Below are 22637 nucleotides of genomic sequence, written 5' to 3'. Positions count from 1 at the left end.
GATCTATTTAATACATCTAACAGTGATTAATGAAATGTCTAGCTATATGCAGGGAGATTAAGTTAATTATCTTCGCCGTTACCCTGAGTGGAATATTAATCAAGAACCTGAAAATGTTGCTCTTAGTAAGTTCAGCGCATGGTTGAGTCACAGAAAAAGTGGGTGAGCAATGTTTTCTCCTGGGGGTTGAATCATGCACGGACAGCAAAAACACAGAGCTCCAGTGAGTGGGGAGCTGAAGATGGGGTTAGGGGAGCAATGACACATCATGTATCATCTTACACATCCCAACACTGCTCTGACTAAAGCTCTAGACAGCAGAATGATTGAGTAACAACTTACCATAAAACCACTCCCAACCAATTACAGATCTAAATATGTTGTGTGTGTGTGTGTGTGTGTGCAGGATTCACATTTGTCCCTCAGCAAACATTAACTCAACATACTATATTACTATATCCCCTCTGGATCTCTTTAAATATGATAGATGTGATGGCTAGGGCATCATGGTCACTGCATTTATCATTGTCATATACAGATGAAATCATCCTCACGTTTTCCCAAATGCATGGGAAGAGCAGCAGAGCATTTCACACAGCCGCTGCATTTTCCATTATACTGTACTTGAAGTCAAATCTTGTTCACTTTGGTACAGGCACTGTGCAGAGCAGCATTTCTTATGGTCAGTTTTCACAGGTTTGTTGTTGTTTCTCTGCTCTGTTGGATATAAAAAAACAGAACGATCAAGCCCCATTTATCCATCATATTTTATGCAACAATATAACTTTTGCTCTTCAGAGTACAATCACTATAAGATACATATGACAAAAATATATTTTAAATAGAAGCGAAAAACATTAAGGCATTTCCATGAAGGAAGTTAACAGTCTTGACAGCATGAATGATAGGATTAGTGTTACATTTTTTGGTGTTTATACCCTCTAAGGCACTATGACATGATCGCTGCTGAAACCACATAAAAGATGGATCCCTTTCCACACTTGAGTGGTGACAACATGTTGGTTTTCAATGTGGTTTTCAGTGCTGTGTGTCTACAGTGTACAGTGTTTCAGCAATAAGCCAGAGCAGACACATGGAGTCATGAAAGGCAATGCAGGTAGTGAAAGATTTCTCATTCTGCCAAAAAAGTGTGGTGGCATTGTATTAACACTTTAATAATCCCCTGTGTCACACACGAACCAGCAACAGGGCAAAGCACTGTAATTATGTTTATCACGCAAGCCAGCCTGGTGCCAGTGTGACTTCTTGACTGGGACCGACATTAGACAGCCCAGCTGTTCCTCTGGAGAATCACTGTGGCACCAAAGAGCGGTCAAATGGCCAAGGTGTGTTATGAAAGCCGTCATTTCCTGTGCGTGTTCTCGAGTTCAAAGATCTCTGTTATTGCCTCTGTGACCGAGGGCTGCGAAGGATGGCATCACAGAAACGCATAAACAGCTCAACCACATCCACCGAACCTGGAGGCAGAGAACAAGCTCTTTCTCGCTCTTTCCCTTTCTCTCCCTCTGTGTTTCACACTTTCACTTGCTTGCTTGCATGCATAAACAAAGCAGCCAGGCACACGCACTCACACAAACATACACACACACACGGATTTGTTACCTCGGTATGTACATGACTTAAAGTCTACGAGCATCAAGCCTGTTGTCATACGGAGTTTAGTACTCTCTCAACTCACAGGCAAATTCCCTCCCTTTACACTTCTGAACTGTTCTGGACTTCTCTGGAAATTATTACTCATGAGTAAAACTATACAGAAATGTGCACAAACAGTGTAGCGCAGCAGCACTAACCCCTACAACATTTATCAACAGAAGCTGTGATTTACAAGGTCTGTGAATTATTTTTGTATCAAAAGCTGCTCATATTGGATATTTATCATGTACATTTATATAGAAAATGTGATTGTTCTCTCTTTCCTACAACATAGTGCTTCACTGATGCACACACAGGTTATTGTAAGCAGTTTTGGGATGAACAAAGTGATAAATGTTGGTACAGCTGCATCAAAAATTCATCACAGTTAGGAAGTGTGTCCACTAGGCCTCTTTTCCTGAGTGCCACTGCTGTATTCCCAATTGTTTTTAGTATGTGAGGAGCAAACAGCCACTACAAGTGAAAATGCTGCATCCAGCATCTTTCGTATGTCCTCTTCAGGCATTTTAAATCCAAAATGTTTTAACTTTAAATTGTTTTATTGTTAAGTGCTGCTGATGAAACACAGGGCTTGATTCCTCAGGACACTAAAACCTTTCATCACAATGCTTCGCGGCACCTTGAGAGAAAAAGATGCCCAGTGGTCACATTACAGTATGGGCTGATCTGTCATGAGCAAGCCTATTGGAACTGCTGTACTGCTGTATGAGTCTGGGACAGCCTATGTTATATGTTGTATGCATGTATTGTATGAAAATGTACAGTATGTTATGCTGATACAGGCATCTGCTGTGTTACACTGCTATGTTTGCTGAACCAGACTTATGTGGGCTGCTGGGAATTGCGGCGCTCAGAAGGCGTAGGGCCCGACTATGATGGTGAGCCGCAGCAGTGAGCTGGAGCGGTAGTTCATGGTCAGATGGTGAGTGACCATCTCCAGGTCCACGACGTACTCCCTGGGGCCTGACAGCGGCTTGGTTAGCACCAGCATGGCACTCACATTGCTGGAACGCTGCAAGAAAATATGATCAGACAGTATGTAAGCATGTGAATACACACATATCTTATCACATATCTTTTTTGATACAATTTAACATTGGTAAGGTATAGTACATTGGATTAGATTTATTTCAGTTGTTTTTAGCCATGGTAGTGTTGTGGTTCTATCTATTGGACAGCCAGTCCACCGCTTTGGTCCAGACTAAAGTAGGCCTATCTCTACAACTATCAAATGGATTGCCATGACATTTTGTACAGACATCCATTGTCTCCAGAGGATGAATCCCACTGACTTTAATGATCCCCTGACTTTTCATCCAGTGCCACCAGCAGGTTGACTTCTTTAGCTTTTAGTGAAATATCTCGACAACTATTGGATAGATTGCTATTAAAGTTGGTACAGACACACATGTTCCCCTAAGGATAAATTGTAATAACTTTGGTTATTCACTTTGGTTATCAGATCAAAATTTGAATGTGTCCGATACTTTGGTTTTTGACTAAATACTTTCTAATGACATTCCCATCAGCCTCAGCTGTACTTTGTTTACTGCTAGCTTAGCAAATGTTAGCATGCTAAACTAAGACGGTGAACATGGTAAACATTATACCTGCTAAACATTAGCATGCTGACGTTACCATTTAGCTCAAATGGCTCTGTTAGCTTATGTGTAGCATAACAGAGCTGCTAGCATGGCTGTAGACTTATAGTCTTGTTTGCTTAGAGAGTGCTAAATAATATCCTGGAAATGGGGGGACAGAGCATAACTGTAACTTTTGTGTTACAGAGGTGCTGTACGAGGTGGAGTCAGGGGGATAATAATAATGTGAATATGTGAGTAATTTAATGGATTTAGCTTGAAACTGCAGATTATGACAGCATCATGACACTGTAACAGTTTAGCATTTAATCTTAGCCCAGTATCACCTGTTACACCCTCCCCAGCTTTTCATGCAACACAAAAAAAGTATTCCCATCGACTTACCCGCAGGAAAAATTCTCCTGCCTCATTCCCAGCTTTGATCCTGAAGGTGTTGTGTGTGTTGGCGTAGATGTTGGTGGCCTGAATCTGAAAGATGTCCGCTGGCACAGTCCGGTCCGCCTGGATGCTCATGTATTTGTAGACAATTGACGGTGGGAGACCCTGGCACTCAGCCTGAGAGCGGCAGATACAACGACTGCAAACACACAACATTTATGACAATCTCTGTGAAACTGGCTGCACTGATTATACTGAAACAAAAGTACTGGATGATTTTTACTGACTTTTCAGAGGTTTTGGCATAAGGCGCCTCACAGGGGTTTCTGGGATAGCAGCGGAAGCCTCCGTAATAGTTCCAGCACATGTCATCATCTTGGCAGTTATGGGTCCCTGTCTCACACTCATTTATGTCTAGTGATTGGCAGAGTGACAGAGAGAAAAAAAATATTGAATAATCAAAAATAGCTGGTTGACAATATTAGTATCCCCCATTTCCAAAACACACACAAACTCTACACGCTTCATGAAACAGAGCTGTGAAAACACAGTCAAAGTTCAGGACATGTACAGTTTGGGAATGGTGTTTTGGATATACAAGGAAACACAAGAGGGAAGCCTGCAGATCTGTAGTGGAGGGAAGCCCCCGATGCAACCCCACACAGGCCTAACTGCAGCTCTTTCCCTGCAGCACCATGAAAATAACCCCATCAAACGTGCCCCAAACCACAGGGCTATTTCTGGCACAGCAACCTGGATTCATCACCAAACGGTCCCTCTGACACAACTGGCCAGATTCATGGCTACCCCTATAAAGCCTGCACCTGACCGAGGGGGAGAGGAAAAAATAACAGCTCACCCTTTGAGCGAGCGCCGGAGCTTCAAATAAATCCACTTCAAGAAACCAACATCATGCATATAAATTCACAGAGGTGGCTTAGCAGGGCAACACAAACTTGCTGTGTTTGTGTTGCCTAACCTCTGCATTCTTTCCATGACAGTACTGGTCGAGAGTGGCTTTCATTCCCGTTTAAGAGGTAGAATAGTGGATGATATCAGGAATGATCAAGTTCCTCTTAACACTTATCTTCAAAGAGTTGAGGAAGAGGAGGAAGAGAAGAGGACTCACTTGGGAACTAAGGTATTAAAAAGGAAAAGGGAGAGGAAAAAGGAGGACTGAAGTACCTTGACACATCCTGTTTCCCTGGAGCTGATATCCCTCTGGGCACTCACAGGAGTAACTTCCTGGGCTGTTAATACACTGGTACTGACACATGTAGCTGGAGAAGCTGCATTCATCAATGTCTGTACAAAAAATATGCACACACACACACACAAACATAAATAATGAGTATGAGGAAGTACACATTAACAAACATGCATTTATCTGTATCTGTATATCTGTGTATGTATATACTGTATGTATGTGTGTGTTCCCGTGTGTGTGTCCACCTTGGCAGGAGACCGCGTCTTGTGCCAGCTCATAGCCCTGGTCACACTGGCAGAGGAAGGAGCCAATCAGGTTGTAGCAGTGGTGCTGACAGGGACTCTGCACGTCACATTCATTCACATCTGGAACAAAAGCAGATGTTTTACACATATGGATATAATAAGGATATTTCATGTGCCCTTTCAGTTTTACCTCCAAATAAAGTGGTTTAGATAATCGGGCTAAACTGTTGGTTTTGTTTACAACCTGTCTGATCATCTGACCGCTTGTTTTTTATCCTGAGGTCATTGTGACAGCGTTACCGAGTGCTCAGATCTCAGCAATCAGTATGGTCAGTACAATGTTATCAGAATGGATATGAATGATGGCCAACACTATGTAAGTAAGACCCAAGTGGTAATAAACCTGGAATTATACTTTAAGAAAGAACAGGAACTATAAATAATATTTAATTGGCTCATTTATTTCCCGTAGGGAAAGTTTGTAGTTTGGTTTCCCCAGTTCAGGTCAAAAGGAGGCAGAAAGACACACACACACAAATACAGTAATACAGTATGCACACATTCAGCACAAACACACATACACATGTTTCAGCACAGCTGAACTCATGGGTTTTGATGGATTTTTAAGAGATAAACACCTCTCTGTCACAGCACAACATTTTCAATAACTTCCTTTGACTTCAGCAGGAGATTTGCTGTGTGGGTTCAGGTTGCATGGTCAATCACATGATAGCTCTGAGCTTCCAGGCATAAAAAAACAACATCTTGTGCACCGTTTGTTTTGTTAAAGCTATTCCTGACCTAAAATATCTGCATCCTGAGAAAACTGAGAAATGAGAGAAACATGGTGAGTGTTAACACTAGACTTTTGTAAAATGCACATACACTGCACATCCACCTGATCATATCTTTAACTCAGTTTTATTCATGCATTTTTAGTTATTGCATTTGTCAATGCTCTTTTATGTTATGTTATTATGTTTTATCATGTATAATTCTCTTTTGCCCCGGTGTGTGGTTTTGTTCTACTTGCATGTACAATAAACCAATCTGTAAACATCAGGTTTTAGAAAGCGCAATATAAATAAAGGTTATTATGATTATTATTATAAACTCTTATCATTTGCATTGAGTTTGCAAGTAACAAGACATGCCCAAATCTATTAAAAGTCAGCCTGGCAACTAAGCAGATTAGGCGAATATCCACACCAACACAAGCTGCCTCTGAATAACAAAGCATTGAAGCAAAATGTTTTTATAATTCGATGTTGTACACACAAACACACACTGACACATGAGTACACATGGCTTTTCAGTGACTTACCAACACAGCTGTGGTTGTTGCTGGCCAACTTGTGACCTGCGTTGCACTCACAGTAGTACGAGCCCTGTGTGTTCACACATCTGTGCATGCAGTAGTTGGTCAGGGCACACTCGTCTCTGTCTGCAGCAAAACACAAACACGATAAAAGACGATGCAACAACCTTTGCAAAAGTTCGACACCAGTTTTAAACATGTGATAAAGAGAGAAGAGAGAGTGTGTTTTGCATCTGTGAATGACAACGACTCACCAACACAGTGGTCTCCGTTCCTCTGGTAGCCCGGAGAACACTGGCAGATGAATGAGCCTCTGGTGTTGTAGCACGTCTGTTCAGGGCCACAAGTGTGTCTGCCTGTCGCACATTCGTCTATGTCTGCAATAAACACACAAAAGCACATACTGAGAGGAAGCTACATGAAGTTAATGCCTTCTGTACGCAGAACATATGGCACACAAAGCAAAGCAACATGTCTGGACTATATGTACTCTGTGATCTATGAAGTGTGAACTGTTTTCCACAGACAGTGGAATAAGTAAAATATGTGATCACTGACACCATCACATCACACACATGGGCATAAACACACATGTTCACACAGAGAGCAGGCGATTAAATAAAGAGGGCTTTTATTCAGCAGCTCCGGGTGAGGGGGAAAACACAGATCGTTATCTTCTACTAAAAGGACAGCTTTATGAAGGGGGAAGTGTGTGTGTGTGTGTGTGTGTGTGTGTGTGTGTGTCTGTGTGTGTGTGGAGGGGGAGAGAAAGAGCTCAACTGATAAGTCATGTGCTTTCTACCATAACGCCTCGCTCTCCTCAACAGACATCTATCAAATCAAAAGTACACAGATCCAGACACATTGACTTTCTATCGCTCACCCCATCATTAATAAGTTATATAACATGATAAAAGCAGTACTTTGATGTTAGAATAAGAAGCTTAAAAACACAAAGCTCCTGCCAGAAAGATGCTATATTTCGCAAATAAATTCAAACCATTTTTACTGCAGTGTAAAATATCTATGCTGTAAACAACTACGCAGATGTATCACTGACGGACTTAATGATAAACATGATTTCAGGTGCAAACGGTTAAGGTGAGGTTATGACTTTGTGTCAATGTTTTAACAATTGGTTAAACCTCCAAAAAGCATTTTTCCCTTAATAGTTAAGTTTTCAGCAGAAATTAGAAATTTCCAGTGGCTAAAATACATGACACAGCAGTGGAAAGATTCTCCTTCTGATGTTGATCCTACAAACACATTCTCAATTTTGGTTTGTTTGGAGCCAGAGCCTCTTCAGAAAGCCTTCTCTCACTATAACCCTCTTTTTTCTGAACTATCTTTCTCCCACTGTGTACTCTCATCCCTATGGGCCCACCAGCAGTCCTCTTGGGTGGTCTGACACAACCCATCATATGCAGACAGCCAGTGGGCATCAGGTTAACAGCATGACAGACAGTTATCCTCAATACCACACATACATACAGGAAAGGAGGCAGGGTACTATAACTGCATTGTGAATAGTCAGAAGAACCTGACTGGAAGGTGAATGGAAAACCTAAAGTTGCACTCTGTCCTCACTTGCTGACTGAGCTGAACTTGACAGACATGATTGTATTAGCCCTCCTGCAGGGTTTAGATGCAATCAATGCAAAGAGTTACATACTCTAATCATAGAAGATCAAACATGTAAAATTGATAAATCAATTAAAATGAGTGCAGGAAAACCCAACTTTCTGCTGCGCAGATATCCTGAATTGATGTTCCCCTGGACATGTTTCATGTGATGTGGTCTCAGCTGGAAAGGATCACATCCTTCCCTGAGTGCCTCAAATGCCCTATATGCCAGTCCCACAGCCTCCACCGTGCAGTGGGACTGGTGCCGGTGAGAAATTGGCTTGATTTACTGCCGAGAAGTCCATGAAACAAAAGGTGGACAGAAAGTAAGTTGTCTTCACTCCTTAAAGGAAGGAATGGGAAGAGGGCTAAAATGTGCTCAACTCTGTGGGGGCACAGTGATAAGATGGACTCACTACATTAGGGACAAAAGCAGGGCTTATCTTAAGGTGCACCTGAGAGACAACAGGTGCGAATTGCATACAGGGAGGAATGCACAGACAAGGCTTGTTGCTCACTGACCCGCTTAGTGAAGGACGAAGATAAAAGCAGTGTTGTTCTGGAAAATCTATGCTCTGATGTGGCTTGAAAGGCATCTATCTGGGAAAGTGCATCCGCAGCCAGTACAGTGAGAAACCAAATGCTTGGATTCCAGCAGTATCACACTATGGGATACTGACCCACTTGCAACAGCCCAAAGGCTTCATGACATGGATGTTAAAAAAAGCCCTGGTGCATTAGAGGGTCTCAGTCACTACTGGTGGTAGACCTGCAGCATCAGATTCGATAGATTTCCCCATGTAGTGTGTATGGCCACAAATAAGCAAGGTTAGGTTATTATTACCTGGCAGGTCACTGACATTTTCATACTAAACACAATGAGGCGACAACACCTATCTATGCTGTAGTTTGAACATGCAGAAAGTTGCAGGTTGACAGCAGAAGACAACAATACAGGAGCCACAGTACTGTATTAGCTAGCCTTGACAGGTAGCTACACAAGTTAGCGAGGTAAACCACTAGCTAACCCTTTAATTAAAGGATGACAGTGATGTCAGAGAAAAAACTGGAAGTGAAATCCTGTATATATACAGTACCAATGAAAAATGTGAATGAATTAGACAAGAGACTGCAACAGTGAGAATCAAGTCCCTGTGAATCACAACCACACCTACTTACTGGAGGTATTTGGTGATTCATTGAGACTGGAAATGCCCTGCCTTCTGGCAGTAGATTCAGACAACACAAGTCTGAGACTCCGATTCCTGATAAAATAAAGTCCTGGGTGTTGGTGCTGCAACAATGCCAAGAAGCACACAACAAAAGTGTGATGTCAGTGAAATATTATGGTTTTAGTGACAAAGAAAAATTTGGCAACTTTGGCTTTCTTCATGTCACCGTGCAAGTTAACAAGACTTTACAAGATTTAACAAGAATCTACAGCCTAGCGGCTCTGCGAGGCTGTACTCAGCGACACCTGGTTAAATACTAACGTCGGTATGCTAGCATGCTAACAATGACAATGCAAGTGGGCAAGTGTAATGTTTACAATGTTTAGCGTGTTAGCGTGCTACCATTTGCTAATTAGCACTAAACACTTGATGGGAATGTCACTATTTTTTCAGGTTTTTGGTCATAAATACTGGACAAATTTAAATTCTAACCTGACAGTGGTGATAAATAGTTCATCCTAAGATTCAGCCTCTTAGGTCAAGAGATTTCAATCAATCAAATACTTGTTGAGACATTTCTGACCGACCAACATTGCCCTCCTCGAGCCACACCACTAGTGTGGCCAAGCAACAATTAGCCAGTCAGAAAGTTTCATAATGCGTTAGGTTGTTTTTGTCTTTCTTAAATTTTTTTTTTGTTTTTATTTCTTTACCGCTGTGACTAGCTGAACAGTGGACAATCCATTAGTGTAAGCATACGTTCTTGGCCATGATTAGTGCCAGCTCAGACAGGCAGTGGAGTTTGACCAAGTGCAGGTGGCACACTTGACTTTGTCCAGACTGAATTCAGGACAAAATCTGAGCCAGAGCTAGTCCACATGGATCCAAGACTTGGGCTACGAATCAGTTTGTGATAGCTGCATTTGCTCTTGTTTTGGGCCATTGTTGCCAACAAGAACACATCAGGTGCATTTGGAATGTTTTTGGTATGAATTACCTGGAGTCTGACAACTTTTATGCCACTGTTGGGCAGATTGGTTTTGGTTACCTGGGAGACTATGTGAACCATCAAACAAGGTGTCGCTGGTGCAGGGCAAACATCTGCGGCTGGATCACGTTCCAACACTCTCCTACATAAAGGTGTAGAAACCACGAACTGAGAAAGAAGTAACTTCACATGGCTAACATGTTTAAAAGCGAACAATGGAGTGATGCTTCCTAAGAAGTTCTGTGTCCGGAAAAATCAGAGTCATCCTCAATCCCTTCAAGAAAGCTTAGAGAGCTCTAAATAAAAGCATATGTGCTGAATGCAATCCAAAGGTTCATTCACAGGAATATCTTGTGGTAACTGCTACTTTGTCACTAAACCTTTAAAAAGCTGCCAATACAAAGTTCCACAAAAGTTTGTGTGTGCGTGTGTACAAGTGTGTGTATGTGTTGGTGGGGTGGGAGGGCATCCCACATTGGCTGGCTCTTAGGTCCCATAAAGCCTCCACAGCTTACCACATGCAGCATGGTCCATATAGTTTACACAGGAAAACAGATTTTACTGCAACAAGCCATCAAATGTGATGATGTGTTGCGTGTGGGAAGAAGTGACTCTGAGGTCAGTTTTTTTTTCCTAAAATTTATTTAACACAGCTTACAAGTTTCCTCTAAAAGTGAGTTGTTGCTGTAACATCACAGGGAAAGATAAGGCTGTCCAGCAGAAGAGTGGAAGATGTGGAAGGAAAGAATGAGGCGAAAGGGTGGAGGCTTTTTTTTTAAACAAAAAAGGGCTTTTTAAGATTTGAAGTTAGATTTACGGCTGTGTGTGCATATGTGATGTCAGAGTTAAAAACTCCTTGCTTTTCAGGGAGATTAATTCTAAATGCCTTGTGAGAGTTGAGGGAGTAACAGGGATGGCGGCAGCTCAAAGAATGTGAGTGTGTGTGTGTGTACGGACGAGTGGGTGTGTGTGCATCAGAGGTCCTGTTTGAGGTGCTCGAACATTAAATGGCCTTTTTTTAAACAGAACTTAAAATGTTTTACAGAATGGAGTGATACACTATGAAGAGATGCATATTTGGTGTGTGTGCGTGTGTGTTAGTGTGTGCATATGGGTGAAGAAAGAAAAAGCATATGTGCCCAAAACGGGGACTAAAAATTGTTTGGCCTGAATTCAGAACAATGTGTTATTTGCTCCAGATTTATACTGACATGATAGGGCTTGTTGTAATTATCACTTGAGAGCATTTAGTCTTGTTTTCACCGAACCACTGCAATGGAAAGCAGGAGCTGTTCCAAAGAACAGTTGGAGCCATCCTGCTGTTGGACAGCATCTCTGTTTCCCTCTGATTATTGGATAATTCAATCTTTGGGAAAGCAGGGGGCAAGATGTGCGATGTTAATAGCCCATAAAATTTCACAACGTCAAATTTATTAGCATGTCATACACGGTCATACACCAGCCCCTGCACGTTTGGTTTTGCTTAAACATTCTACAAGGAGTTTTTAACTGGTTACGAAACAGAGTCTCAATTTAATTACTGATGCCTCTATATGACCTACATAAGCAAACAAGACCATCAGATGTCACGTTTGCCAAACGGGGTACACAGGAAAGACAAGGGATAGGACCCAAAATGCAGACAACGGAGGCAGAGAAATGCAGTTCAGTGATTTAATGAAAGTACAAGGGCTTACATGGATTGTCAGGCAGGCAGAGATCGGAAGCAGAAAAGGCAGTCCAAAACACAGGCAACGAATCCGTAAAGGAGCAGGCAGAAAATCCCAAGTCCAAAGAAACAACCAATAAGTCCAATAACCGGGAAAGAAAATCCAACAACCAAAAAGGCAGGTCCAGGGGAAAACACAGTCCAATAACACAAGCAACAAACACTGGAAGAATGGCTGGAACGTAAGGCACATGGACAAAGACGATCTGACACAGAACAAAGGAAGCACACAGACTTAAATACACTCAGGTGAGGGGAGACAACGAGACACAGGTGAAAACGATCAGGGCGAGGCAGATAATCGAAATGGGGATAAGCAAACAAAGACAGGAAGTAAAACTACCAGTCACATGAGGGGAAAAGAGCATTTCAAAACAAAACAGGAAATACTATACATAACCCCTCAAACCATTACGTCAGCGAGAAGATTGGCTATTTCTATATAGTTATTCTTAATGCCTGTCACCGGGTCCGATTCCCCGCGAAAGAAGACGAAACAATTTACGGCACACACCACACAGACCAGAAGAGCCTATTTTACATTTTCCCAGGCAATGTTTCGCAGTGAGTAGTATGTTAGCCAGTTAAAAGGAAGCAGTAGGTGATTTTTCTTTAGATAATTTTATTTTTGATGTTATATTTTATGGTTATGGCTAATACTGGGAAAGAGAAAAAGCGACAGTGATAGAGCACAAGCAAAAACATGAGTCAACCTTGGTCGGTCATTCAACAGATGGAGAGGATTGCAGAATTCAAAACTGATCCTGAATTGGCCCTCGTCCTCCTAGACAGGTATGTAATATGTCTATGTTTATGGCTGTTAGTTTGCACCTTAGCATATAATGCAAAAGGCTGTGTACGGTCCATGGAGGTATAGGTCATGATGGACATTACTGTAATACAACTGGCTTATAAAGTAACATTTTATGTTGGCCTTGCTACTGAGCTACATCTTGCTGTTGGCTTATTAATATGAAGACATAACATTACTGGGGAATGTTGAGAACTTTAGCTTTCTCAACAAAATTACTATTACCGAGCAACCAAATCTGTTTGTTGTAGGCTTACATGTAACCTGGGTGTATGAACGGTAGTAAAACAAAGTTTACTTTGTTTCACCATCGTCATATTACAGTTACCAATCTTACATAGCCACAAATAAATACATTACCTCATCACTATGCATCCTGCAAACAGCTGTTTAAACATGAAAAATAGAATTAAAAATAATTTGTGTCTTTCTTTCACTTGCTTCCAAAACAAATGCACGGTAGCAGATCAAGATCTTTACGACACGAGGCGGTGGAAACACTACCGCTTTTGTCCACAGGGCCCGCCAGAATCAACACAAAATGAAAGTTCCTTCCCTCAAACACCTTAATATCACCCCTTGTGGCAAACGCTGCACTGCAATGTTGTTTCATTTGTGTATAATTCTCTCTGCAATGCAGTGTGAAATGCAGCTATCACTGGCTTAAACACGACCTTAGGACAAATGGGAGTGGTAGTGTTTCCCTTTCAAAGCAAGTCCAAACACAAAGCAGATAAGAAATCAAAGGATTCAAGACACTCTAACCTTATATTCTGTCTATTTCCATCCGTATTAGGGCATGAAATATTTCCCTGCTCTTGCTATTCGCACCACTCCCAAGATTCCCCCTCTCATCGCTCTCATTGTTCAGGAGAAACAGGAGTTTTAGTCATGCTGACACTTACTAACTGATTTGTGAGTTTGTTCCACACTCTTCTAAAGGTCGGGCAGAGTCTTGACATTCTTGAAAATCCGTCCAGTGTGCCAGCTACATTCCCGACTGATAATAATCCTTCCTGTTACTCTGAAAATGTCTAGAAAAAAAGAAGTGCTGAGCAACTCTCCTGCTATTCAGTGTGAAGAAGATCGATCACTCTGCCCACCTGACATGTCAGTAGCCAGGCTGTAGCCATTTACGGCCTTTGAAGCAAATTTGTGGTATGGAAGGAATGAAACCTATAAACACTGAAAATATGGTTAAAATAACAGCGTGACAATACGAATCAAGAAAAGGAGCAACTGTGTGAGAAAACACGAACCCTGCGATCGCATGTGAGTGTCACCCAGCTGAGCGCAATAGTGATTTATAGCAGCCCTGTGTCCCTTTCCATCATGAGGTAAACGGAAAGAGCAACACATGTAAGCACATCAGAGGAGGAAGCAGCTGGCCGTTGGACAGGCACCGACCTCAGGGAGAATAATAACAACAACATTAAGCACTTACACCAAGGAGGCACGGCAAAGCTGCTTCCCCTCACTCCTCTATGACATCGTTGATGTGATGGCAGCAAGGAGCCAGCGGCAAACCACATGCAATAACAGCATCAATACAGCAAGACTACACAGGCCAAAAAAAGGGACTGCCTACAGTATGGTTGGATTATATTCACAGAGTCTGAAAGATACTCTGGTCTTCTCTGGCAGCGTTAGGAAGCTGATGAAATACTGTCACCATGGTATGACCATTAAAACATAGGAGGGCTGGAAGTCATTCTCATTTATTCATTCAGTCATTCTGACATTTATTTTAAGATTCCTCATGTAATCTGTTGATTTCTTTTTTAGGATGTTAGTTGTTTCAGTTGTAGTTGTTCTACACTGATTTCTTGCTTTCTAAGATCAAGAGATTAAAAATATATTGCTATAGAGACACTGATGTCAAAATACATCCAGTAATTAAAAAAGCATTAAAGAATTTGAAACTTCTTTATCAGCAGCGGAGGAGTTGCCACATCATCATGTATTCTGGCACAGTTTACAAATGGAAAGTGAGTTTTGAAAGCCAGAAATCTCAGCAATGTTGATTCACTAGTATTGACTTTAAAACTTGACCAATAGTGGATGTTTGAGGCAGATACTGATATCAATAACTAGTTTAAAAATCTGTTAATGGCAATGACTTATAGGCCGATATTCCTTTTTTTTATTTTTAAACATAAATGCAAAACAGAAATGTTTGATAAGGACCACCTAAATTTAGTTATTAAAGAATTGTGATAGAAGATACTGAACAGAATAGTTTACAGTTAAAAAATAAACTTCTCAGTGCTCTCTGGTGGACAAAGTATATAATTGCAACCCTGTTTCAAAGTTGACGCAAATATATCTTTGGCATTTCTGTACAGTAACATTTCTTGTTACTTATCAATCGAGATATGTGCAGATACTGATATATCTGTGATAAGCTAATATCGGAAGATAATATTGGCTAGCTGATTGATCTGTCGAACTCTAGGTGACTTCAATCCTGTCAACATCCTGATTCAATAAGATGTTACAATATGTTAATCGTGCAAATCTTCTATATGGTACAAAAAAATCCTGATTTTAATATGAAATGAGAAAGGTCTTATGTTAATAGTTTTGCAGGTATTTGGCCATAAACTAAAGTAGTGAAAAAAGTAAATTAAAAGTAAGAGGATCGCCAAAGTTATTACAAGTTAAGACAAGTCACCCTCCATTCCTAGAGAGCATCTACAATTCAAAGGCTCAAAGATGCCACACTAGTTGTTACAGCTGAACCTGCAGTGTAACTGGTGCAATGAGCTGGACAATAAAATCATAGGGCAATCGTATAGAGAAGACGTACTGATGCAGGACAGTGCAAATCATCAGTCTGAGAGCAGGTGGAAGACAAGAGCTTAGCTGTTAATAGGAGGGTTCAACAGACACAAAGGTGTGCCTCAGGTGTCTTTATCTTTGAGTAACCCTAAACAAAGTGGGTCAGTTTTCATCAAGCAAAGGCTTTGTGTTTGATCCCACTTCCTCCCGCTGAGCAACAAAATAGTTGCAGAATGTTTTAATTTAACATCCTGTACATCCTGTATCGCATTCACCTCTGTGTTGATGTCTTTTTTCTCTGTGCAACAACATTTTCCAAATCTGAATTGCTTATCTTTGATGGATGTTTGGGAGAAACAAACACTAACAGGATAACATCTGAAGGAATTTCCTGAAAAACTGTAATCACTTTCTGTGTACCCTCACATCTTTTTACATTGTCTGTGGATCAGCAAAGACCGTTAGCTGATGCTTCTTTCTTCAAGTGCAAATGTCAGGATGAGACAACAAGTGGAGCTGTAAAGCATAAGCTGTAAAGGTCAAATTATGAAGCAGCGTCACGTTGTGCTTTGCAGCCACTGGGCTCTCTCTCTGCTTGTTCTGCTCTCTGCATTCCTGCTCCTCGCAGATCGATCCGATGCTTATCTGTCAAGGTGGTGAGTAATTCCTACCATCACAAAAGATGGGAGCAAACGGAAAAACAACCACCACTGACATTCCAGAGATATTCCTCCCAAGTGCATTGCATCTGCGTGGAAAAATGTTATTGCATGTGCTCTGCCTTGTTCGGAAAAGTACACACGTTCTCTGTCACACAGGGCTTAACAGCCTTAATAGAACATATTTAGGAAAGATTTCCAGCCACTGCAGGTGAAGAGCATCCAGACGTAGCTGAAATTAGTCATGCATGTAGGTGGTAATGTGGCCTGCATGACCTCAGGAAACCAGACAGGTAAACAGGAGTGGCATGTCCTTTCATGTTCCATACTGCAGCGCATGAGCATCTAATTTAGAGATGAAAAATAAACAGGCAGCAGCTAAAGTATGTAAAGTCAGGACTTCTGAGGAGAATAACAGAACCCACAAAGTGTAAAACATGACATTATGGCCAACATTATATGCCTGAAGTCAGTGAAAGTACAGTTATGTTCGTATTTTCTAAAACATGAGGGTGTACTACTCTGTAAACGAGAATCATAAAAGAACTGCTTTCCACTTTTCATCAGATTTAAGGACTGATTCGACTACTTTTGATGGACAACATTCATTTATAGGAAGAAGTGATCTCACCACTGCTGAAAATAAGAGTTAATATGCATACACAGGACTACAACAAGCCACTTGTAGGCATCTCCCGTAAACACAGTAAGTATGTGTGTATGTTTGGAGGATGGGGGAGGTCATGGAAATGCGAGGCATCATTAAGCTGTCACACATACAGTAAAGGTTCATAGTTTCTCTGCGTGGCCGGGCTGAAGCAGAGCGCCAGCTTCCCCTATGTGTCACTGCAACAACACACTTCGGCTCATGTTCACACTCAGGGCCAAGGGGCTTTATTGCACATTTGCAAATAGTTATCCACATGGGGAACGAACAATAAAGCTACATTTAAAAGGAAAAAATAACAGGGTGAAGTGTATTATATAATTTGTGGCTTGTTTCGCTTTTAATAAGCATAAAGAATAGTAAGAGAAGCTATTTTGTTTTAGAATTTTTTTTTTAACAATTTCAGTTGTGCTTTGGAAAACTGGCTTCATCTTTTTCCAGAGCATTTAGCTGATCTCTCTACTATTCGCCACACACTCAGCAGTAAGTCACCAAAACAACTCAGCAGCAGCACAATCCATGACGTTGGTACAACTTGGCTCGGTCAGTGCTCCGGCACTTCTGTGGTTATTTAGTCAGTGTCAGCCTTTCATCTTCCCCTTTGCCCTACCTGACTCGGCACTCTAGGTTTCCTCCACAGAGTGGTGAGTTAGCAGGGAAGGAGCCTGATGTAAGCGCTATTTGATCCATTGAGGTTTTTCCCCATTGAAAGTTAATGGGAATTCCTTTTCTAGCAAGATACGTAGCTGTGCAAAACAGCCACTGTGGAACAAAAAAAAGAAAGAAAAGACAATTCTGTGTCCAAGAACAATTGGCTCATTGTAGCGAGTTAAAGGTAATGACAGAGAAACCAGAGACTGATGTAAACAAAGATTATATCACTCTACCAGCAGAAATATACGCCCACATAACGGCACGAGACGCCTTCCAGTTAGAACTCCAGTCATTTCAAAGCAATAACACTCACAGCAACAGCCTATCTTTGTTTAGCCCATGCACTGAAACAGCACACCAGTGAATGAATAAGTATTATGCCATGCCAGCTCGCTTATGTGGTTACTTTAGCTGATATGCTGCCATGTTTTACTCTCTAATAAAACCTAATTGGGTTCCAATTCAGAGAAACACATAAAGCACCTCACACATATCTTTGCCCCAGGTGTAAAATCAAATTTGTTACTTTCACTGGAGCTCTATGACCGCAAGCCTCACCACACAACCACTCACCACATGCCTCTACCTATTGGCAAGAGGAGTTCCTAACCACTGAACACATGTACTGTACGGCAATGCACTTTGTCTTGCATTATATTTATACAGCTAACTACTCTCTTTATACAGCTAACCAAACACCCCACCCCATCTCCAAAAGACACATGAAAAACTAAAAGCTATAAGAGGTTACAAGTGACATCAGAGATGCTCTCTGTCAGGTGCACCTATGAACATCTAGCACAAAGCAGCAACGAAGGGCACCTGTGTGTGTGTATGTGTCTGTGTGTGTGTGTGTGTGTGTGTGTGTGTGTGTGTGTGTGTGTGTGTGTGTGTGTGTGTGTGTGTGTGTGTGTGTGTGTGCGTGTGTGTGTGTTAGTGAGACAAAGAATGAATCTTTAAACCATTCCCCATTTGTAAAGATCAAAGAGTCTTGCTCATACACAGGATCACACCCACACAATCTTACGCAGCTACCAAAATCACAAGCTAGCCAAGGCCCAGGGAATATCTACTGTAGGTGTAAAGGCTATATGAGAGCACAGATGTTGCCACAATATTATGAAATCTCCTTGATTTGCCCCTGAAGCGGAGGACCTCAACACCCAGAACAAGAACATTTTTTTTATGTTTTAGGAAGAAGCTGAACTCTGGCCAAAAACATCATGCTGCGAGCGACCAAAAGAGTTTAGAAAACATGACATCACAGTGAGAAAAAACGAGAAGCTTGCAACACATCTGGCAGCTACGCATGGTTTAACTGTTGATGACTGTCAGACAGATGGATGAACAGTTCACCTTTGGAGCTATGCTTATTGAGGCTCTAAAGTCGTTAGCAAGTAATTATCAAATACCTACGTAGCTCTGCTGGAGACACATTCAGACACATTCTTCCACGCAGCAGCACTGCATCTGGCCAAGTGCAACAAAAGCATACTACTGATATTAAGGAGATAAAAACACTCCTCAATATCGACATTGGCCAGTACACTGCAGTAAACAGCAGTCAGCAAAGTGGGATTCCAATCAATCAACCACATTTTTAGGGTGTAATCTATCTCATGAAGGCCAAAAGTCAAATCTTTAATATTCTGGAAGATTAAGGAAGAAATCCCTTTTGCACTCCTAGACCATATTTTGTGGCTCCTGCTGACAGAGACCAATGACCAATTTCTCTCCTGAGGAGCTTGTCAACAGCACTTGCTGAGATAAGAGGAACCGTCTCTGTGTGTTGGTGTAAAGCAGTAAAAAATGAAAGGCTAGTTTTTCTAGGTAGTTTGCTGGTACTTCGTATCATCTTGTAGCTGAACAGAGATGGGGGAAAGGGGAAGTGCCTGGGCAGCTGTTCTTACCTCTGCAGAGGTTCTGCTCATCTGCAGTGAATCCGGTTGTACAGCGGATGGTCAGGCTGGACTGAGAGACCCTCTGACTGTCTGAAAACACCCGTGGGAGATGAGGCTGGCTTGGTGGAGCAGCAGGGACAACAGGGACAGAAGCGACAGGGTCCGGCAGCGGCACCTGCACCTGCTCGCCTTCCTTACTGATATAGATGACGGCACTCTTGGGGAGACAGAGGTATCCACCAAAGTGGTTGATACACTGCATCCCTCCTTTGCAGGCATCATCTAACAAAGCACACTCGTCGATATCTGACACAGGGAAAACAGTATGACAGAAAGAAAGAAAGAAAGAAAGAAAGAAAGAAAGAAAGAAAGAAAGAAAGAAAAGAAAGACAGTAGATATGGCATTTTCTATACTGGAATTATTTCAATTGGTTAAAAGGACAACTTCTATTAAACATATGAAAAAAGATGACAAATAATAACAGAGTTATACTCATTAGGCATAAAAGGCTGCACAAATGTGTAGTAACCAAAGATCGATATTTAAGGCAATTCGTCATTTCTCACCTCTGCACTGCTCTCTGACTCTGTCATACTCATAACCTTCTGTGCACTGTGAAGGACAGATGACTACCATGAAATTATATATACACATTTACATATATAGACATATACATATTTTACTTAGTCCTTTCGTGTAACAACATATAATAAATAAAAACATGAACCCCGAGTTCTCCATCAGCAAACATACCAGGTTGTGTAAAACCTACACAGACAAAAACACTAGCTGGTACAAATCTCTCACTTACTGTGTAGGAGACGGGCTCCTCAGCCTCCTGAGAGAGGACATGTGTGAAAACCGCACAAAGACACACGCAGATCCCCAGCATGTCGACCAAACGTCGGAGGAGCACTGTAGAGGAACCAAATGGAGAGAGCGTGCAAGATCATTTTTCGCTTGACAAGCCTACATGTTTTAATACCAGTTATTACATCATTGATGGCATTGCTTAACGAGTCCCAACATCTCCCGCTGCTGGCGTGATGTTTATGTTGGCACCGCTCCAGCTAAATCTGCGACTTCAACTAAGTGAAGTGTTTTTCTGCTGTTTTTCTCCAAAAGGATTAGTGCGTAATACGCGTAAAGATCGTGCGTAAACATGCCCTTGTGTGTCAGTCAGTGTCAGGAACAATGGACTAGTTAATCAGCCATGCAGAGGTTGTGTTGATTAAAATCCTGTATTTGCACAAACCATGTCCAGCTTATCAAGCTGTCCAATCAAAATCTATGTGCGTTGTCTTGATTCTGCCTTGTTTCAAGACACTGACACTTGTTACCGGACAATTCCCCGAAACAAGCGAACTACATCAGAAACAAGTGCTATTGCAGATTTCTCACTTGTTACAGCATTTACACTACACTACACAACTCCTCAGTGTATTGTTTTCATTGTTATCTCATCAGAGCGTTGTATGCAGTAGCTTTGTCATCCTGTGGCGCCTCGGCGACGTACCTGCAATTACCTGCGGATCTCCAACCCTCCTGGCGTGCTGAAGGAAACGTCCCCGGTTTGTGTTTTTGTAGCAAATCCGAGTGTGTGCGCGCGTAGCAGGCTGGTCTTTATTCTGCAGACGGTGCAGTGGATGTTAGATGTTTGTCGGAGTGCAGGCAGCACTTGTGATGAACATGCGGCTCGTACAGTATGACATGCTGGGGGCGGTGTACCGGGCAGGTTTGTCTCTCACCGGGCTGCAGTTAACGATCAGCAGGCTACAGTGGCTCCCTCTATAGACTGCTGACTAGTGATAAAAAAAAATCATCAGAAGGAAAACAACCTAGAAATCATCTATTAGTGCTCCTTACTGATTATAAACTCACGTCAAAACTATATTTCCATCAGTCTCAGAAACCAAAGTAAACACAGTTAAGGTTAGCACCACATCTCTGCTTTGGCTCACATGCAGTAAACATTGAATAGAATTTATTGATGTAATAAAACACATTATAGATTATTCAGTTAAGCTTTAATAAAAATCTAAGTGTCCTTATTGTACCACAGTGCTATTTTAACACTCCCATAGGGAGTTTGGAGTGATCTTCTAATTTTGGTATGTTTTCAATTGTTTTCTAGGGGGAAATTAATTTTTATAGACTTACACCATTTCTATGTTATTTTAAGAATGAGTCTCCATAACTTTTGGGGTTGTAACATGCAGACCCTGTCATGCTGTGAGGGACTTTAGTGCCTGCATATATGTATAGTATGTGTGCAGCAGGTGGTAAAATCAAATTATGTGTTGAAGACCTCTGTCAGCAAGCACTACATTAGCCTCTAATACATTTCATGGTGTTTACAAGATGCCTGCGCTTCAGGAACATCTGCTAGAATTGGCATGGCTTCCTGGATTTCCCATGGGTGAAGAGACAGCAAGTGATTGTGTGTTTGTGTGTGCATACGCATGTATGTGTGCCAACAGCTTGCTTATATGAATAGATGGAGATGGACTTGGCACCACCTCCTTTAATGCTGACCTTCTGACCTTTCCCTCACAGGGTGTGGATGACAGAGGATTGCAGATACATTCTGCATGGTGCCATATATCCTGTAGGTGCAGAGTCAAACTCAAACTTTACTTGGCAAAAAGTGGATTCTTCTCTTCCAAGACACAAATCCAAAGTTTAATTTTTAATGTGAATATTTAACTTGTAATCAGCAAGAGTTTACCAGGTTAATCACATAAAAATTGGGAATTTAATAGGATTAAACTACAGAATATGCAAATAAATAACTGTACAAACATGGAGGACCCAAAAAATAACCACGCAAAAGGCTAGACTCTTCACTAAAAGTTTATTTGACTTGGCAAGCTATTCAACAGATGCACAAAAAAGGCAGAGACACTGAGATAAAGCACTTGATTAATCAAAGCCGTTTTGAAACAGTTTATAGAGATTAATAGAAGATTTTATCAAAGACTAATGAAAGAGAGGATGAGAGAACATTCCCCTTGGTCCTACTCCTCACTGGAACCAAATGAGACAGTCATGCTTGCAAATCACAGAGGCAAGGCTGAGGTGGGTGTGTCCCCCGGGAGCACCTTTAGGTGTGAGAAAGTCTCCACAGAAATGTTATTGAAGTCAAAGCAGATGATCCTTCTCACACTGATGTCACAAAAGCAAGAAAAACACACTAACATATGACCTCAAAAGACCCAGGCATCC

General features: G+C 41.6%; 1 protein-coding gene across 2 annotated transcripts; it reads right to left on the bottom strand.

Annotated features, from left to right (window-relative positions):
- Positions 1-748: 748 nt before the first annotated feature.
- Positions 749-21142, bottom strand: efemp1 (EGF containing fibulin extracellular matrix protein 1). Of its 2 annotated transcripts, none has more exons than XM_044213713.1 (11): positions 20929-21142; positions 20224-20327; positions 19979-20024; positions 19421-19717; positions 6681-6803; positions 6433-6552; positions 5109-5228; positions 4842-4961; positions 3944-4070; positions 3663-3855; positions 749-2689 (listed from the first exon to the last, which is right to left on the bottom strand). In XM_044213713.1, the coding sequence occupies exons 2-11, from the start codon at positions 20302-20304 to the stop codon at positions 2528-2530; spliced, it is 1389 nt and encodes a 462-aa protein (XP_044069648.1). In that variant the 5' UTR covers positions 20305-20327; positions 20929-21142; the 3' UTR covers positions 749-2527. The 2 variants fall into 2 exon arrangements, with proteins under 2 accessions (XP_044069648.1, XP_044069650.1); XM_044213715.1 differs by having other exon boundaries at positions 20939-21142.
- Positions 21143-22637: the final 1495 nt, after the last annotated feature.

Source organism: Siniperca chuatsi, linkage group LG11 (assembly GCF_020085105.1).
Source record: "Siniperca chuatsi isolate FFG_IHB_CAS linkage group LG11, ASM2008510v1, whole genome shotgun sequence".
NCBI classification, from domain to species: Eukaryota; Metazoa; Chordata; class Actinopteri; order Centrarchiformes; family Sinipercidae; genus Siniperca; species Siniperca chuatsi.
Note: the sequence above shows the minus strand (reverse complement) of the source record. Positions and strands in the feature narration are given on the sequence as shown.